At 44.9% G+C, this 19,102-nt stretch overlaps 1 protein-coding gene across 2 annotated transcripts in view; it reads right to left on the reverse strand.

Moving 5' to 3' along the window:
• Positions 1 to 2,294: 2,294 nt before the first annotated feature.
• SMC1 (structural maintenance of chromosomes 1) overlaps positions 2,295 to 19,102 on the reverse strand; it is a 76,747-nt gene continuing 59,939 nt past the window's right edge. For both annotated transcript variants that reach the window (XM_075695137.1, XM_075695135.1), the window contains exons 13-15: positions 17,927 to 18,274; positions 12,008 to 12,188; positions 2,295 to 3,309 (exon numbers count right to left, since the gene is read on the reverse strand). In XM_075695137.1, the coding sequence (XP_075551252.1) occupies positions 3,247 to 3,309; positions 12,008 to 12,188; positions 17,927 to 18,274 (592 nt within the window). In that variant the 3' untranslated portion in view covers positions 2,295 to 3,246. The remainder of the gene's footprint in view (positions 3,310 to 12,007; positions 12,189 to 17,926; positions 18,275 to 19,102) is intronic.

Genomic DNA, 19,102 nt, shown 5'->3' on the forward strand with positions numbered 1-19,102 from the left:
AGAAGCGCTCTTCCATTGTCCTCTGGTTGCCCAGCAGGGCTGGCAGTGCCTGAATAAGAGCATCACAGACGAAATGGTGCACAGTGGACAAGCCCTCTTGTAGGAGATGCAGCTGGCTCTTGTTACTGATTGACTGACATGAACCATAGCTTTCGCATCACCGTACAGGGTTGGTGAGATAGAGTGTGAACAAATTTTCCAGCTCCAAGACTTAACCTCTGTTGAGTGCTTTAGGTCAGGTCATGTTTTCAAGATCCACGAACAGCAGACACAGAAGATTGGCCAACAGAATATTGTATGCAAATTGTAACAGTTTGTGTGGAACTTTGAAGTTCTGTGTGAAATAAACTGTTTCCCACCCCCAAAGCTATGGTTTTGAAGCTCTTTACCCAAACAGCAAGCCCACATGCTGCAATATGGCCATTAGCTGTCTGATAGCTAGTGCTATGTATTGTATATCGCCAACTACACTTGAACATTTTTTAAGTGTTTCACACTGGTCATTGGAGATGATTTTGTAATGAATGCCATGAAAATAATTTAGTTCCTATTTGGCTTTTGTGCCCAGTATGCACTGTGTAGGTGACATGCAAGGAACAGAGCACCGTTTGATTTCTTGGTACATGCCAAGATTATGAAAAAGCCACTTTAGAGCTCTAATGAACTCTACGAGAATTGTTTATTACCAATGTGTTCCTTTCACCCTTGGTCGCTGAATATCATATATAAAACGTATTTAATGTTCTTAGGCCTAGCGAGTGAAACTTCATGCAGAATGTTTTGCTTACAATGATTCACGATAAATCACAAGAAACCTGTGGCAACATTTAATAGTGCTTGCAAGCAGACTACAGAGATAGGCAACAAGGGTGTGAATATTGGAAACGAATCTGATACTGTCTGTCCTATTTGAGTCACTCCTCGAATCAAACAGTCTGTGTTCGCAAATGCGAATATTTTTGAATGGTTTTCGAATGCTTCGCATTGCTGGCCATGCACGATGAATCGTGCAGCTGAAGCAGAGATAAAGCACTTTTCTGCCCTGCCTCAGTGGACATAAAGAATGGGAAGTCGTGAGAATGCTGCTTTGCTCTAGGAACCACACTTTTCCAGCTGAACCTCGCTCAGACAGGTCATTCAGTAATAGGTACCACTTGATACTATCTACCAATTCTACAACTGTGTGACCTCTTGGGATGCTTGATTGCAACAGAGAATCCAGTAGTGCCACCATCTGCAGTGCCTTTTTTTCACTCTGAAATCGCTACAGTCAACTCAAATTTCTATTCTAGTCTCGAAGGTATACACAGATTCCAACTGGATCACTGCCTTTTAAATCTTCATTTTGATAATGCATGGTCACGTATGCTCTGACGAAGCAGACAGCTTATAGAAAGAGGAGCCCCTCCGGAAGGAAAGACATAGCTGTGCCCAAAAATGTGCATTAGTCGCGATTGTGCTACCTCATCAGATATTTCCCTAAACAACAAATTTGAAAACTTGCACACTGTCATTTGGTATGTTCTTAAATGTAAGCGAGTGCTGTACTCTAGCTTCCAAACCTCTGTAGGATTGCACTTATGTATTGCGCAACAATCAGGTCGGTATCGAGGTTAATTTAAAATGACTAGACATGTAAATGACTAGCTTGTAAAAAAAAGTAAACACTAATTACTGCACACTGCACACTGTGTAAACATGTATGCTAATAAGATGATGACAGATTCTTGGCTTGCTGACCGGTTGTGAAATGCAGCTGGTCCTGTACCCATTTTGTGTGCAGCAGAGCTTTCACTTTTCTTCAGCTGTGAATACTGAAAAGTTAGCAGTGTTATTCAGCACTATTCAGAGCAAAAGAGAACCTTGTTTTGGCAAGCAAAGCCTGCCCACTTTCGATGTTGCTGAAACTTTTTGGTCTTTTCACAGCACTGTATGGGGAGCTCGGCATTCACGAACATTTTCGCAGTCTCTACTTTCTGCACGAATGACGTCATTTGTGAGCAGCAATTTTTTATGTTGCACACCTGTAACTTGCCAATACAACGCAAAACGGCTCAAATTATTGTTCTCTTTATTATCCCATTAGCTGCACGGGGCGTCATCAGTGCAATGCCAGAACTAAGAAGGCAAGGAACACGGAGACAAAGTTGAATTCAACAGCATTTTCTTTCTTTCTTTTTCCTTTCTTTTTTCTTGTGTGTGTGTTCTCAAGGTTCAGTTATGCCACACAAACAAGCCCAAACAGTGACTCTTAATAAGCCAGCCACAAAATTTAGTAAGGACAGGCAACAAGCTGGACAAAAAAATTGCATTTATTTGGAAACCCAAAACAGGCTATAAAATGTTCAGTTCAATCTTGCATACCACTCCTATAGCCTCCAGAAGCAGCAACATTTAAGTTAAAAGAATGTAGATGCAAATTAAAACAACCACAAAAAAGTGCTAAAATACAGGAGAAAAGGTTGCAAGATGTCCGTCCCAAGAGAGTTCGTCGGGATAAAATGCATCACTTGCCCAGGCCACACACCATGGTGCCCGAACAGCAATACTCAGAGCTGCTTACATATGTTCATAAAATGTATAAGCTATACAATCGAACGTTGACAATTAAAAGTTAATAAAAAAGATAAGGCTTCTGTTGCATTTAACTGCAAAATTTCCTCACATACTAAAACAACTAAACAGTGAACTCTAAACAAAGAAGTTCCCCTGCTGCTTCATGGCTGGTGTAAAGCGCTGCAATGTACAAGCAATGCAGACGATGTAAAAGCGATAAAAAATGAGGGAATGAATGTACAACCAAAATGCACCAGTGTGGCACTCCTGCTAAGCTGCCACTGATCCACATGCGAACAGACAGAGATGTAAAACTCGCCTCTTGTAGATGCACTAATATGGGCATGCTTTGGTTTGTGTTGCACAACAGCCTTATTGAAACTGCACACAGTGATGAATGCTCCACACAATGCACCTATGTAATCCACAGAGCTCCCATCGCACCAAACTTTCTTTTTTTTCACAAAGCAAGGGCTATGCAACAGGCAGATCAGAGCAGCAGGGGAGCAGGCATTCACTCTTAAAACATATGCCCTAATGCCAACTGGATAGGCACGCGTCATGGCTAAAACACCGTTCTAAAAACTGTACAGAGGCGCGCCCTGACGGACATTTTCTCTGGCCGTCGCACAGCACTCTTGTGCTGCCCCTTTCCCGCCCCCGACGCTGTCGCAGTGGGAGAAGTTGCTCTCAACCCTCGGGCACCTCAGACAGGTCCATGGTCAGCACACGGCTGATGGTGCATTCCCCAGGCTGCAAAGAGGCGTACATACTCGTTATTAAAGGGACACTGCAGAGCAATGGTAAATAAATTTGGACTGCAAAAGAATTTTTCAAAAACCCTACATTCGTACAGACGGCAGAAAACAGTTGTCACTGGTAGTAAGAACAAAAGTCAAGCCTCCATTGCTTTTCTTGTAGTGGAAAAGACCCAAAAACAAGAAAAAAGCCACATTCTTTGCTGTCCAGTTGTTTGTTTACTCGTTTTCCCACCTTTTCCACTGCAACAGGTACGAAACAACTAACCCGGCAACATGCAGTACTGTGTTATGTATTCCTCCCTTTTTCTAAATTTTATGCCAGTACCTTGCCGCTAACATGTCAGCAACGTAGATCTTTTTACTTGTTTTTTTGGTATTGGGTTGTTTCGGTACAAAAAAAAAGAAGATTTTGGTGCAAGAAAAGAAGTCCTCAAAACTTGCTATGTTGAGTAAGCACTTCCTCTAAAAAGTGATGTACTCCCACAAATAAACAATTTATCGGACCTGAGTAATGGCTGTAAAAATCCATGACACCACAGCAAGCTGGTGCGAGAACTTCTTGATAGTGTAGCCACCTGTCTAATTTTTGTGTCTCTTCTGGCTTAGCAAGCCAACCCTCACAGCAATAGTGGCTGCTTTGCTGTTGCACAAGTGTGAGTTACTGATGCAGCTCAACATGCTCTTGGACTAGACAGTTTATACTTGATTTGAAGCAATAACCAGAGTGTTACGAAACACACCTAGGAAAGGTGACTAAAGAGCACAGTGGAAAAGACAAAGACGAAAAAGAAACTGTCTTGCTCTCCGTCCTCCACACTGTGCTCGTTTAGTTGTGAATGACTAATTTGCCAAAGTGCCTACCCTCTCCAGCAAAGGTCACAGAACAAACGCTACTGTCATTCATCCCGTTGCCTTTCTTATGTCCATTTAGTATACACCACGGTTATAGCTTTATAGTGCTGTTTGGTCTACCTCTAGGGCACCCCTCAGTCTATTCAGGTTCACTGTCGTACAAGGGCCTGTGACCTCCACTTACTAGAAGTCCTGTGCTAACCTCCGGCATCTTGCACTTGCAATTTCCTCATCTCACTATGCCACTTATACCTCTGCCGTCGCCAACTGCCTTTTCCTCCTCTTGTTACCTAATTCTGATGCTCTAACCATCAATCATCTGCTATATGCAGGGATGTGCAATTAGTAGATTTCGAACTGAATCGAGAAAAATTGCCAGATATCGAATATCAGAAAATTTTCACAGAATTTAATGCTTACAAATGTTGGGCAAAATATATGGTGCTGCACAGGCTCGGATGTCTCCTAGCGCTGCATGACAATACAGTATCAAGCTATCACTAATGTGGGTACATAGAAATCTAGATATAGGTACATGAAGTACGGTCTACTCTCATTAAAGGGGACACCAAATTAGTATGTCAGCACTGATTACAGCTCAGTTCCAGAACGTATATGAAGGTCTGGAAAATACTTTTGATCAACAGAATTTATGTTTATTAGAATAGAGTGCTTTTCTTCCCCTCTGAAACTAATAAATTAGTGACATTGTGAAACCAATAGGGTTCTGTTTAATAGGGGGCCTGTGTTTTGCGCCAATCTTTTATTTATTGCATAGAAAGTACAGTCGAGCCCGATTATAACGAACCTTAGCATTACGCGGTGTCTGTTCGTTATGCCCCTAAGTTCATAGCAAGTGGACGACAGGTAAAAAGAAAAAGAGTGGCTAGTCAAAACATAAAATTTATTTGCAACAAAGTTCGTGATGCTCATCTGTTGCTGCTGTGCTGATCCAATGAGGGCGGTCTCCAGTTTATTTAAAACAGAAGCGTACTCTTCGCCGAGGCCTTTGGCATAGACAAGTTGCCAGAGGCTCTCTATGTAGCCCATTGCTACAGGCATGTTTATGGGTGCTGCAGCTCCAAAGTTACATCATCACCCGATTCCTCCGCATCACTCTCCACCCGCACTTCGCAAGCGATGCCCTCGTCTGTGTACGGTTCCGCAATACCAGCGTCTTCATCAGCAGAAATAAAGTCATCCCAACCAGTGTTGTAGGCCCCCTATGTCGGAGTCGACGCTCTGCCACAAATCGCCACTGAACCAATCATCTTCGGAAGCATCAAGCTCGGCATCAGGCACTGCGTCGATGAAACTGGCCTTGCAAAAACCGTTTAACACACAAGCGGCCTTCACCTCTGCCCAGGCCGCTTTCACCGTCTCAACGGCTGAATACAGTGAAACTTGAAGCGGCAAGTTGGCGGCTGGGCGATAAACAGCGATGAGCAAGCGCTCCACAATGCGGCGCCTATACAATGCCTTAAATGCGCGTATTATGCCCAAATCAAGCAGCTGCACTTTCGAAGTGGTACTGGGCGGCAGGAAAAGTAGAGTAACTGCCGTACAAGAATTTCGCACGTGCACTGAGCAGTTGTCGAGCACGAGCAGCGCACGCCTTCCTTGCCTCTGCATGTCGCGGTCAAACTCGCCCAGCCACTCTGCGAATAAAGTGTGTGTCGTCCACGCCTTAGTATTGTGCCTGTAGCGCACAGGTACACAGCTCCAAGAGCAATGCAGCTTCTTTGATTTTGCAATTACAAAGGGCACGCGCCGGTTGCTGCCATCCATATTAGTGCACAGAAGTACTGTAACGCGCACTTCACCGTGCTTGCTGCCAGCACGTGAGCCCCCTTTCATGGCGTGTGTCTTGTCCAGTAGCATCTGATAAAATAACGCAGGTTCGTCTGTTATAGACGTCCAGCTCCGTGTAGCTTTAAGCAGCACGTCCTCTACGTCCGCTTTGGTGGCCTTCCGCAGGCACTTTCTGTTCGTCGAGTCGGCGCCAGAGTTGGCTATCTTTTCTTTGTTCTTTAGAATCGTCGAGATGGTTGATTTAGATACGTTGTACTTCTTCACCAACTCGCAGTTGTTAGCACCTCGAGACACTTCCTTCAAAATTGCTTGCTTGATTGCCATGTTCAGCGCTTTTCGTTTCGTGAGCGCTGCAGGCACATGCCTGAATTACAACTCGGGCCCGACTAGAACGAAGTGCGGAAGCTAGGAAGCTTGAAGACTAGTGTGGAGAGGCCTGCTTCGCGGTAACAGCCAGAAAACAAAACTTCCGAACTTTAGCCGGCGCTGTAGCGCGCGCACCGAGACAGCGAGGGAGTGCAACAAAGAATCAGGAGAGGGGAGCGGAGTTGAGAGGACAAGCAGGAGAGTGATCTTGGAAGCCACACTCGTGAGCAGCACGTGACGGCAGGGAGAGGGTAGAGGGGCACGAAATGGATTCGCCTCCGAGGAATCTTGGGAAAACAGACTGCGCGCAAAGGGGTCAGAGGTCGCTGTTATTTCGCACCACAGCAGCGGGTTTACGCCATCCATTCGCTGCAACCAATCAACAGAGCTCTATGACATTCGTTATACGTGCAATATTATGCCATTAAAATAATGGATATTTTGACGGTCGCACGGCTCTCGTTCATTTTAAGCAAAACTTCGTCTTAAGCAGGACTGTTATATGTGGGCTTGACTGTATTGCTTTCCTGTTATTCTACGATGTACAGAAGGGCTATCTCAACTTTATGGCAGGTGGGTTATTGTAAGGCCAATCTGTGCGACAGTTGAAAGGACCATGCATCACGTGACTCGATCACCATAGCTCCGCTCCGCACGCAGCCTTCGCCAACAGTAACGAGAAGGCGCCGTCCGCGCTGTTTCATTGTATGGTTAGATTCGGCGTGATTTGCCACCTGTCAAAGATTCTTAAATCTACAATGCAACGGAAAGTTCACGCGACATTCGCAACCACCGCCCCTCTTCCTTCAACTGCCATCCACACAAATGGGTGCAACCGGCCATGATACTTTTGCGCCCACCATGTAAACCTAAAGCTACATTTGTGACAGGTTGCTCAAAGCTAAAGAAAAAAAAAAAAGAAAGGACCAATGTGCATCTACGAACAGCGTCGGGAACAAGAGGCTATCGTACTAGAGCGTACTGAATACTCTAGCCGTACTGTACGTGTATGGCAAAGATGACGCCCGTGAACAACTTTGTTGCCATCCCGTGCACTCGCTTTCGTTTGCGAGGCAGCCTGTCGGCTTTCTGAGTGCTGCGAGTCGATTTGGCACCTAAACTGTAACTTTAGTCGGCAACGCACAATGACTCCGATTAGACTTAATGGCCTAGGCAGTGTGGCTGTGATGAAAATTTGTCACAAGCTGCCGTGGAATGCTTGCCGCTCATATGTTTATATCCAGTGCTGTATACGTTCCTCTAAAACGGGAACAAAAGCTCATTGAAATGAGTTCCCGTTACAAGTTCCTTTCATACAAAAGGAACGCGTTTCAGTTAAGCTTATAACATTGGATTACATTATTGTTACATTTGATTTTTTAAATTAAAATGCAGGGTTGGATAATACTGAGGCGAAATAAAGTGAGCAATTTAAAACTCGCATCAAACTATTTATATTATATGAATTTGAACATCGCTGGCAGCAGATTATCTGGAGATAAAAGAATCCAAAGAAAAGTTCCTAGAGAATTTTTTTAGGGAACACCAGAGATACTCTAGACATGTTTAACTACAACTTTGGTGCTCGTCTATTAGAAGTGCAAACACGTATGGTACTTTCCACTTCAGTTTTCAAATGCGCAGTCAGGATAATGCACTTCAGATGTGCAAATAGAAGGTTACTCATATGCACCAATATAATTAACTTTCTTGCACAAGAAACCACACCGAAAGGAACAATACAATACATAGGCATTTAATGAATGCTGATTCAATATTGCAGTATGAGTGGGGGGAAGAAATGGCCAGAATAAATATTTGCAACTTAGTAGCAAAGTTCCTTGTTGAAACTGAGCAAGAGTTGCACCTCGATATTGGTGTGCATGCTGCATGCGTGCGTGTGTCTGTTCAATGCCATGGAACGTTTACAGAAGAAATGCTGTTCCCTCTGCTGTTCGTTCTAAACCTAATGCGTTATCATTACAGTTCCACCGACCCTTAACAGAACGGTGGCGTTCCTCTGTTCCTCCCAAAACAAACTAGTTCCAGGAATGCTGTTCTGAACACTGGTTTATACCGGTGGCTGATCATGTGATTGGTCCCGAGGTCACGCATGCAAGTTAGATTTACGGCTGTTGAAGCGACGTGAAGTTCATCGCTGCGTATCCAACATATGTGATCTGCGTGCCTACCTGCAGCTAATCGGCCCAGCTTTTGTAGTTTACAAAATGTGCAGTGCTTTTGTTGGATGTTCTCTCCATTTGCGTTGCATTATCATTTCGATCATTTCTGTCGACCTGGCCGAACCTTGTAACGACAGAGGTGGACCCGGCCGGCACGGCGCCATTATGGGAATTGCGGCGTTCGGGCACTGTGTGTGCAATCCCGCCTCACATCAACGTTGGGGACCGCTCGCAGTGATGAAGTTCGCTACCGTGCCAGACAGGGCAGCCTGTCCATGGCACTTTCGGCAGTCCCTTTGCATCGAAAACGAAGTGAAATGCTCGCTTGTGCTGCATCAAGCACGTGAGGCTCCGCATGCATGCGTGACATGGGGCATTGCGTGGGTCTCTACGCCGAATATATCGAATTATTCGAACCTTCACTATTCAATATTCGCACACCCCTAGCAAAATGAATATAAGCAAATTGTAATTTTCTGTTCTGCTTGCTACACTGCCGACGTAAAGAAATGTTGAACCTGCGTTTTTGCATGCAGATATTTGTAGAGCAAAAATTTTAAATTAACTTGCCATAACGCAAGCACGGTGCCCTTCCCCTTGCTTACTCTTTTTTAAAAGAAATTCAGCTCCTTGCTCGTGTCACGATTACTAGGATGAGCGGCAGTGCGAAGCAAAAGCCCTAACCGCTACCCTTTTAGGTTGCATACGTCCTGTGCCAAGTTTTTATACAATGACCACAGCTATTCACTTCGCGCCAAAAACATTTGCATTTGTATATGCCTAATTACAGCAAATGCTGCCGCATTTTTCTTCATCAATACATGTGATATACAAAGTCCTATCCAATTCTGTTACAATAAGGTTTGACTCTATATTGAAGGAAAGTTAACCAAAAAAGGTATTTCCAATGGTAAAGTCACTCCGTATTTAATTGCTAGAGAGGACATAAGATTCCACAAAAAAGTAGAATTTCTTTCTTTTCAATTTTGCTATGCTAGTTTTATGCGCATCATACAATCGAATCTCCCGAATTTGAACACGCTTAATTCGAACTTCCGGTTTATTCTGGCGCTATGGTCCTGTCAAAGTTATGTGTATTCCAATGGGCGAAAATGTCTTAATTTCGATGCCCCAGCATTTGCGACAGTTAATTCGAACATACCGCGCTCCGACAGTGTTCTCAGCGGCACGCCAAGTCACACGGCAGCACCTCGACCAACATTGCTCTTACCCAGCCACAGAGGGAAAGCTTGAGAAAGGCCCCCTCAAGGCCACGTGCGCGAAGAAAAAAAAAACGTAGCATAATTTTCACCCTCTCTCAAATGGCAAGGTCGCCATTTCTGAGTTGCGCCGTAATGCCCCAGCCGCATTATGTACACACGGGAAACTGTGTCATGCAGACCCGCCCGACCACTCTATTCGTACTTGCGTCTGTTTCAACCGGGCCGTTTGTTGCACACTATCGTCTGCTCGCGTCAGCTCTGGCTTGCGCTTGACGTGGTTGGCTTGGCTTGGTCTTGTTCGCGCTTGTTTCTTTACAATGGCAAGTTAAACCAAGGCGTCCTGATGAAAAGGTTGCAGGACACAGTGCGCCATATCCGATTCTGCATGACAAGACAGGTCCTGAATACAAGGACATAAAGGCGACACCCAATACCTCATTCTTCCTGTCTTTTCAATGTAGCGACGCCGCAATAGAAGGGAGCACACCAACATGATCATGATCAGTGGCAACGACTTCGTCAGCTCGATAAGACATTACTCGCCTTAAGAACACAAGGTGAAGAACGTAAACACAGAGCTGACCTGTCAGCAGACGAAGGAAAAAGCATGTGAGCAAGCAGAGGGTAGCAGCAGTGGAGGCCCAGTCCGGCCTCAGTAAATCTGCTGCTTCAGTGGCAGTCTTAGGTGGCAGAGGTAATTAGCGCCATCCAACAAGCTGGTAGGAAAGCAAATCCACTTCCCTCCCATCCTTTCTCGCAACTACACTCCCCTCGCCCTCCCTCTTAACTCCCTCACCATCAACTATCTTAGTGCGCACGCCTCCGCGGTGGCACCGCCAGCCCCGCCGGTCTAGTGCCAGCTTGCTCCTTGAAGTTTTGTTTTCCGCCGTCATCGGGAAGCGAGTGTTGGCCGGCACGGGCAGTTTCGTGGGTCCTCGCTAGCTGTGTGTTTGCGCACCACAATATTTCACGACTCTCACTGTTCGTGCATTGTGCTACAGTATGAAAATACTTCAAGGACAGGTCTTTCTTTTAATTCCAACTTCGTCATCATCATCATCACCCTGTTTTATGTTCAGTGCAGGACGAAGGCCCCTCCCTATGATCTCCAATTACCCCTGTCCTGCGACAGCTGATTCCAATTAGAGCCCATGAATTTCCTAATTCCATTGCTCCACCTTGTCTTCTGCCGTCCTCAACTGCGTTTCCCTTCTCTTGGTACCAATTCTGCAACCCTAATGGTCCAACGGTTATCTAACTGGCGCATTACATAACCTGCCCAGCTTCATTTTTTTTCTCTTAATGTCAATTAGAATGTCGGCTATACCCATTTGCTCTCTGATCCAAACCGCTCTCTTTGTCTCTTAACTGTGCCTAGCATGTCTCTTAATTTTGTCTCTTAACTGTCGACCTCGTGCCTAGCATTCTTCGTTCCATCGTCCTTTGCGCGGTCCTTAAATTGTTCTCAAGCTTCTTTTTCAGTCTCCAGGTCTCCGCCCCATATGTCAGCACTGGTAAAATGCACTTATTGTACACCTTCCTTTTCAATGATAATGGTAAGCTTCCAGTCAGGAGCTGACAATGTCTGCCGTATGCGGTCCAACCCATTTTTATTCCTCTATGAATTTCCGTTTCATGATCAGGGTTCCCTGTGAATAATTGACCTAGGTAAATGTACTCCTCCACAGACTCTAGACGCTGACTGGCGATCTTGAACTCTTGTTCCCTTGACTGGCTATTCATCATTATCTTTGTCTTCTGCATATTAATCTTCAACCCCACTCTCACACTCTCTTTGTTAAGGTCCTCAATCATTTGTTGTAATTTGTCTGCAAAATTGCTGCTGAATAGAACAATGTCATTGGCAAACCGAAGGTTGCTGAGATATTCGCCGTCAATCCTTACTCCTAAGCCTTCCCAGTTTAATAGCTTGAACACTTCTTCCAAGCACGCAGTGAATAGCATTGGAGAGATTGTGTCTCCCTGTTTGACCTCTTTTTTTGTAGGTGTCTTCCTACTTTTTTTGTGGAGAAATAACATAGCTATGGCACCTCTGTAGATATTTTCCAAGGTATTTACGTTCTCACTTCTATTAATTCAAATAATTCAAATAAATTTTCGCACCCCTTCAATTTCAAATTATCGAGATTCGACTGTCTATCAAACACTATGTGGCAAGGGGTTAAATTTAAATTCGGTGAGCGTCACAGTTAAATTCATTATATGAAGATATGATGCAGCAAGAAGCACTCACGTCGGGCACAATGCCAACCAGGGCATCAGCGTGGCTGTAGAATTCCTCCTTGAGTGAAATGACGATGCACTGGAAGGAGGTCTCTGTCTGCTTGCGGATGAAGTTTGCCACCTTGCCGATATTGGTGTTATCCAACGCTGCATCAATCTCATCGAGCACGAAGAATGGTGCCGGCTGGTAGCTGCATGCAACCACAAGGCGGGTTGACCACAACACTGTCTCAACAAAATACGTGCTATGCTCACAGAATGCAACACCTCAATTTAAGGCTGACCAATATGCATACCTTCATCTGCATAGTCTAGATTGTATTTTTATATCAGAGTCCATATCTTTAGCGACCAGATGCATAGCAGCGCACTATGCCACTCTCGAGTAATTTCCCATACGGGGTGTCCTACATTAAAATATGCCTGCCATTTAATTTCACGAGTAAACAGTCGAACCCACGCATAACAACCACATTTCATTGCATTGGCCATTTGCTGACTCGTACTATGTCCAGATACAACTAATATAATGAACATTTTCAGAAACACCATACTGTTTTGATGAACACTTCAAACACAGTCGCACACACAAAGTATGGCCTTCAAGATTGACTCCCATTCATCCAAGGTATCCAATGGAGCCTTGAGTTCCTTCCATAGCACTTGTGCGTGCGGCTGTTATCTTGGAGGCCACGATGGGGGCACCTCAGTTTTTTCACAGTTGTCCATGCAGCACCATGTGCACTACATCTATTTGGACGATCAGGACTAATGGCGGCTCAAGCGTTGCTAGCTGATCGTTGCTTGTCAATATTCACCTGGCCCAAGACAGCATGAATGCAGCACAACGTACCATTGCCATGCAAAATTGTAGAGTTGGCAATTACTACGCCACTCTCAGGAGATGATGCTTTGTCACTGCTTCATTTATGCTGTTGCTGATAACTAGAGACCAGAATTTTAGGCAAAATACCTATTTATACAGCAGAGCTGTATACAGCTGGGGTACCATAGAATTTTTGTGTCCACACACAAGAACTGTCATCATGGCCCACCCCCATACTCATACCCCAGTAAGCAAGCAAAAAATGCAATGACTGATAGCCCTGTAAAACAAAGGCTACAGGCACTCATCAATGTGAGGCGATCAGTGCTTACATTCTTCCTAATCACGCATACAACAGCACGTCGAAAACCATCATCATCAATGGCTCCCATACCCCCATAAGCAATCTAAAAGTGCAACAGCTCATAGCCCCGTAAGGTTCATGGCCACTCACTTTGCGTAGGGTGGTTGCAATGACACTACCCCTGTCGTCATTGTCGGTGATTTCAATGTGGATGTGTCGGGACCGAAAAGGGAGCGATTTACGCCTCTCATGTTGTAGGCATACCGCTTGCGATGCCACACCAATCCGACCCGACCAACCACCCAGCGGCATATGCGCATCAATTTGACATTACCAAAGAATGTGTTTGCAGCTACGAGTACGCCGATCAGCATGCGACCATAGCGACTACAAAGCCACTGTGCCCGTTGTTGCTAAGTGACACCAGCAAAGTCATTACCACAAGTTTTTTTACCAGGATGTTTACAGCTCCGCCGATCATCTACCTTCGCAGGACGGAATGGCCTTGATTATTTTTTTGTCCTATGTCAATACCAGACCTCTTTGATACATAAGCACAAATTAGGATACTCCAAGCACTTTAATAATGAGTTAATTTTGTCTATAAGAGCCTATTTCAGCATTCATGCCTAATTTGCTCCTTGAGGGCCTAAAAATGCCTTTTTCCAAGCTTTAGGGGCTTAGAAATGCCACTTCCCGTGTCTTGTTTTGGTTTTGCTTTGTTTGCACACATTTTCACACTACTTCTGCTGGCAACACTACCGCCTGTACTTAACCTCTAAACCAGCAATGCCTACTGAACACTGCTTTCCCCACATTGTGAATTGACTATAGTTGCTTTCTTGCTGCATTGTTTACTTTGTTTCCTTTCACTAATCCTTATTCACTACTGCACGAAGTGCACGAAAGATGCTGAAAACAAAGACGGCCAAAAGCGTGCTGCTCTGGCAATTGACCCACGAGTCTCAGTGCCACACCATGGATGGAGAGACCGTGTTCTGTCGGTCATGCAGGTGAGAAGCAACTGCAATGCTCGGCTCTTTGTGCGCTGAAAATGGGCGGTGTAGTTAAAGTGCACGCTTTTCTAAATGATTTTCTCGCAATCTATCGAGTTTGTCTGTGTATTTGTATGTATCAATGAATAAATGAATGAAATGAATGAATGCTGGCTTCATGTGGCTGTGACTTACAATAACCGGGCCCCTCATTTCATGTTCATTAAGTAGCGAGGGTCTCGTCTTTGCAAGCTTTCATACCTTTCAGGTAACATACGAGGGTTTATTTGCAGGTGCTTTCTTCCAAGTTCACCTATCACATGATGAATTGAGGTAGGATGTTCTACCTCCATCACCAAGCCGTGAGTGGCGGCGCTGGCAAACACTCCCAGGCTAACGTTCCTATATTCACTTCTAGTGCACATATATAAATACTAGGAGCGTGCGAATACAGTGAAATCTCGATACAACGAACTTCAATATAACAAAGTATTTTACTTTCCATAACCTCTTGTCCATAGAACACCAAGTATTTAGAACCTTAAAGGGACATTAAATACAAATATTAAGTCAAGCTAAAGTGATAGATTAGTGCTCGAAAATCTCTAAGGAGTCAATATTATCGCGAACAGAGCCTTAATAATCGAAAAATTGAGGAAAATGCAGGACATGGTTAGAGACTCCCCCGGGCAAGTAGTACTTGCTCGATGACGAAAGCACTCCTCAGTTAAATTCTTTCACTAGTACTCAACCATTCACTACAACAAACATTCTTGTATAGTATTATAAGACAAAATAAATGCTACTTCTCCAGTTCTATTTCATTTTTTAGAAAAAACTAACTGAAATCACCTATAACGACGCAGGCGGTCAAAAGGTTTCATTTTCACTCAACTAAGCGCCACCCACGCTTTCGCGTTTCAGTAGTTTCGTTATCGTGAGTGCTGCACTGGGCTTGCTTGCTCGCAAAACTCGTACGAACTGCAAGTAGGAGAGAATTCAACTTCCATGTGATGTCGCGGGATGCCTGAACGGTCTAGGCCACTTGACCAAAAAGCAACTGCAGCGGCGAATCCACCGCTCTGTCTTGGCTCGGTACCACCGTCTGCAGAGCACCGTTTTACTCACCGATGGCTGCAAAGGGTGGCGATGGCATATGCAAAGTCACCACTTTCTCAGTTGGGTGGCGCGAGACTTGAATTTCACAAAAGGCATTCAGACCCTTCAGATGCAATTTTCTCTTAAACTAAGTCTTTTCTTGGCGCGAAACAAGCATTGCGAGGTTTCTGGAATGGTATTTAAACAGTCCACGTCGACATTTGTCTTTAGTGTCCCTTTAATGTAATGAAGTGTACCTGCAAGCATTTTCAATATAACGAAATTTCACTGCTGCCGCAAAGGAATGCCAAGACAATAAATGGAAACTTCCACAGACACAGATGGTCAGACAATTAAATCACAAGTGGCTACTTGCAAGCACACCTCTCAAATGCCACTTGACAGCCTACCCAGGCAAGCAAAGGGGAAAAGGGGGAGAAGAGCGAGCTCAGGGTAATGCGAACAAGTGCGCACGAACAAGTGCACGAGAGGGCGGAGTGGGGGTAAGTTGGTGTGTGTCTGGATTTCTGGCGCGCATGGCTGCACATGGATGTAAGCGCGGCTGAGCGCATATGCAGCCACGCACCTAGCTTTAGAGGTAATCTGCAGCGGCTGCAAAGAGTGCGTGTGTGCCGAGACGGCATGGCACAGTGTAAGCTGTCTTACAACGTGTTTAGTATTGGAGGTTGAGTAACCTGAAGTTTCGGTGACCCGTTGGAGCGAGAGGCAGACTAAGCATTCGCTCCTTGCAGCCGGCGCTTTTCCTGATAGCTTTGTCTCAGTGCAGGCGATGCTATCAGCCACGGGGGCGGAGTGCACGTGAAAGTGTGGCATCATCATCATCATCATCAGCTTATTTTATGTCCACTGCAGGACGAAATCCTCTCCCTGCGATCTCTAATTACCCCTGTCCTGCACCAACCGATTCCAACTAGCACCTGCGACTTTCTTAATTTCATTACCCCACACAGTCTTGTGCCGTCTTCTTCTGCGCTTCCCTTCTCGTGGCGCCCATTCTGTAACCCTAACGGTCCACTGGTTATTTCACCTAGCGTGGCTAGCTTCACTTAATTCATATCGTCAAGATTTCGTCGGTGTACGTGGCATGAAACCGTATCATTCATCGCCGACTCCCAAATTTATCAAAATTAATTGTTTTCTCATTAAAATTTGCTTTTTTCAATTGCCCGATAATTCGGAAAATTTTGTGGCCCCTTTCCGTGTAGGAAAAATCGATCGGCGACTGTACTTATCTGCATAAAAAAACTAATTTCAATACAACAAAATTTCGATATAACGAAGCAAATTGGCAATTTTACTAGCTCCGTTACATCCTATGTCAGCGGAGTCGACTCGTGTATCAATGGGCAGAAGGGAGAGGGGCATGTGAGGCTGGCGATGCATAGAGCGATGTGACAAAAGCATGCCATGCGGGATGCGCGGCACAAATGCAGGTGTGGCGAAGAGAAGTTGTAGGGCACACTGGAGAATGTGGAGGCTTGAGAGGTTTTTTTCTTTTTCTTCTGGATTTTGCATTCCTCTTCTTTTCGCCACAGACACCCAGTACCCAGATTTATTGTTATGGCCAATAACGTGGTATGGGAACATTCTAGTAAACGGTTGATTTCACCATAGACCACACACACAAGTTCACTATGGCGCAGCTGCTCATTGTTAAATATGACTATTGTTAAGACCAGCAATGTCATTAGTGGGTTCAATCGTAATTCTTTCTGTCTACTTAAAATCTTTGGACGTTTGTCTCCTTAGATATATCTTTTTTTTCATGCAACTCTGTTATAACAATTATTGGTTCTAACAATGAAATTTTCTTGGCAATTTAATATTGTTATAAGTGCGTTCTCGACGGCATACCCATAAATTCGGCATATCCATGTTCCCAGCAACAAAGCTCCACAGCACAGTGGACTCCTGTTACTTCGCTCTCAGTCAATTTGACTTTTTTGCTTAATTCAAACATCTACAGTTTTGCCGAGTATATGTACATTGTTATGGAAAAACAAAACTGTTTAACTTGAATATGAAAGCATGTTACTTTGGTCAATTTGACCCTCAACTTCCACGGTGCAGTGGTTACTAAAAAGCTCGAGAATATAAATTCAGCATCCAGTCCTATTGCTTCCCTGTAGGCATGAAACTGTATTACTTTTCTTTTCATAACTTTTCAGTCTGTGGCTGAGGCAGCGTTTACCACATTCACTGCGGCAAGAATTTTTCTAAGTCTCGATTCCTGTGGGTGCCGGTACACCGGTGGGTCACTTGTCACGTTCCTCTGGTGTGTCGTGACTTACCAGTGAGTCGCAAGGAAGTTGTACTGCTTTGAAATTTCCTCTAACGATGTAGAGGTTGTGCCACGACACATCGAATTAGAAACAAAGTATCTTCTCTCTCCTTTGACTCCTAATAGACTTTGCCTGCACACTGCAGGAGGGCCTTGCACAGCAGCAGAGGAGCTGTGACCCACCCATGGCCCACATTGCAGTGAACACGTTAGGCAATTAAATGCCCTCCGTCGCATGCTGGTTCAGTGTCGCTTTAAGAGCAAGAAGCGATGACAATACTACTTCAAGCAATGAAAAAGATTTCAATTTGTTAATTTTGCTGCTGTTTCTTATTCTGACCAAACAATGCGGTCCTTCAAGGGTCGAAGTCGACCGTAGCTGAGGCGTAAGGCACATTCATTACCTGTGCACGGCGAACAGCAGGGCAAGGGCGGCCACTGTCTTTTCACCACCGGACAGATTGCTCATGGGCTGGAAACGTTTGCCAGGCGCCACGCAGTTGTAGTTGAGGCCCTCTAGGTATGGCTCCTCGGGGTTTTCGGGACCTAGGAATGCCTGGGCACTGGCATTGTTTGTGAGCGCCTTGTAGATCTCGTCGATGCGGTTGGACACCTGGTCGAAGCAGGCGGTGAACTTGTGGTGGCGCTCTCGCTTGACCTTCTCAAAAGCCATTTTGGCCTTCTTGGCACGCTTGCGCGCATTCTCGAACTCGGTGTCTGTCTCCTTCAGCCGCTCTTTCACGCCATCCAGCCTGCATACACCCCCGGCATTCTATCATGGAGTACTACTAGGAAAACTCGCGGAGGTGTTGTGACACCACAAAATGTGAAACGCCGTGGCCAGACAGCAGAACTTTATCTTGTCCACAAAAGTATTACCCTTCATGGAAGACCAGACACGAACTGCAGTAGCAATGCTTGTAGCAACATCTTGTGACACTTTGTCCAAGCACATCGCATTACAAATGTTCTTGTGCTACATGGGTGCTCTCAATAACAACAACAAAAAAGTGGGGGTAGGAGGTGGAATGTGTGCTAACAAAACGACCACATATTGACAATAACAGCGCTAACGATGCTTTACATCCGCAGCTAAGAAGAGCATGGTTAATCACTACATCACTGTGCTGTGTCCTCTCTGGTTAAACTCCTCACCCCGAGATGGCACCACCAACGTGGCTACTCACATCTATGTCTCCGGTAAACTGGTATGCTATAAGTAGCAATGTGTTTATGGGCAGCCTGAAACAATGCTACAAACACACTAGATAGAACGGAGTATGCTGTATGCTGGTGGCATCTGACGACGGAGAAGCCGAGAACCCACCACTGTGGTTGTCATTATGAAATTTTGTACTAGGAATGAAAGGAAAATCTGGTGTTCATGTCTGCTTACGCTGCCAGTATGACAGCCAAGCCACAGTGGAGCATGTGCAGTACACTAATTTGTCTAAACTTTGTCCTTTCGGCTTCAAACAACCTTCTCGATGCTAATTTGTCACAGAAAATTCTTCCATGGCAATGATTAGCCTTGCTTAGCTTCAAATATCTGCCATTCAAATGTTCCCAGTACATTACAG

Source organism: Dermacentor variabilis, chromosome 6 (genome assembly GCF_050947875.1).
Source record: "Dermacentor variabilis isolate Ectoservices chromosome 6, ASM5094787v1, whole genome shotgun sequence".
Taxonomy (NCBI): domain Eukaryota; kingdom Metazoa; phylum Arthropoda; class Arachnida; order Ixodida; family Ixodidae; genus Dermacentor; species Dermacentor variabilis.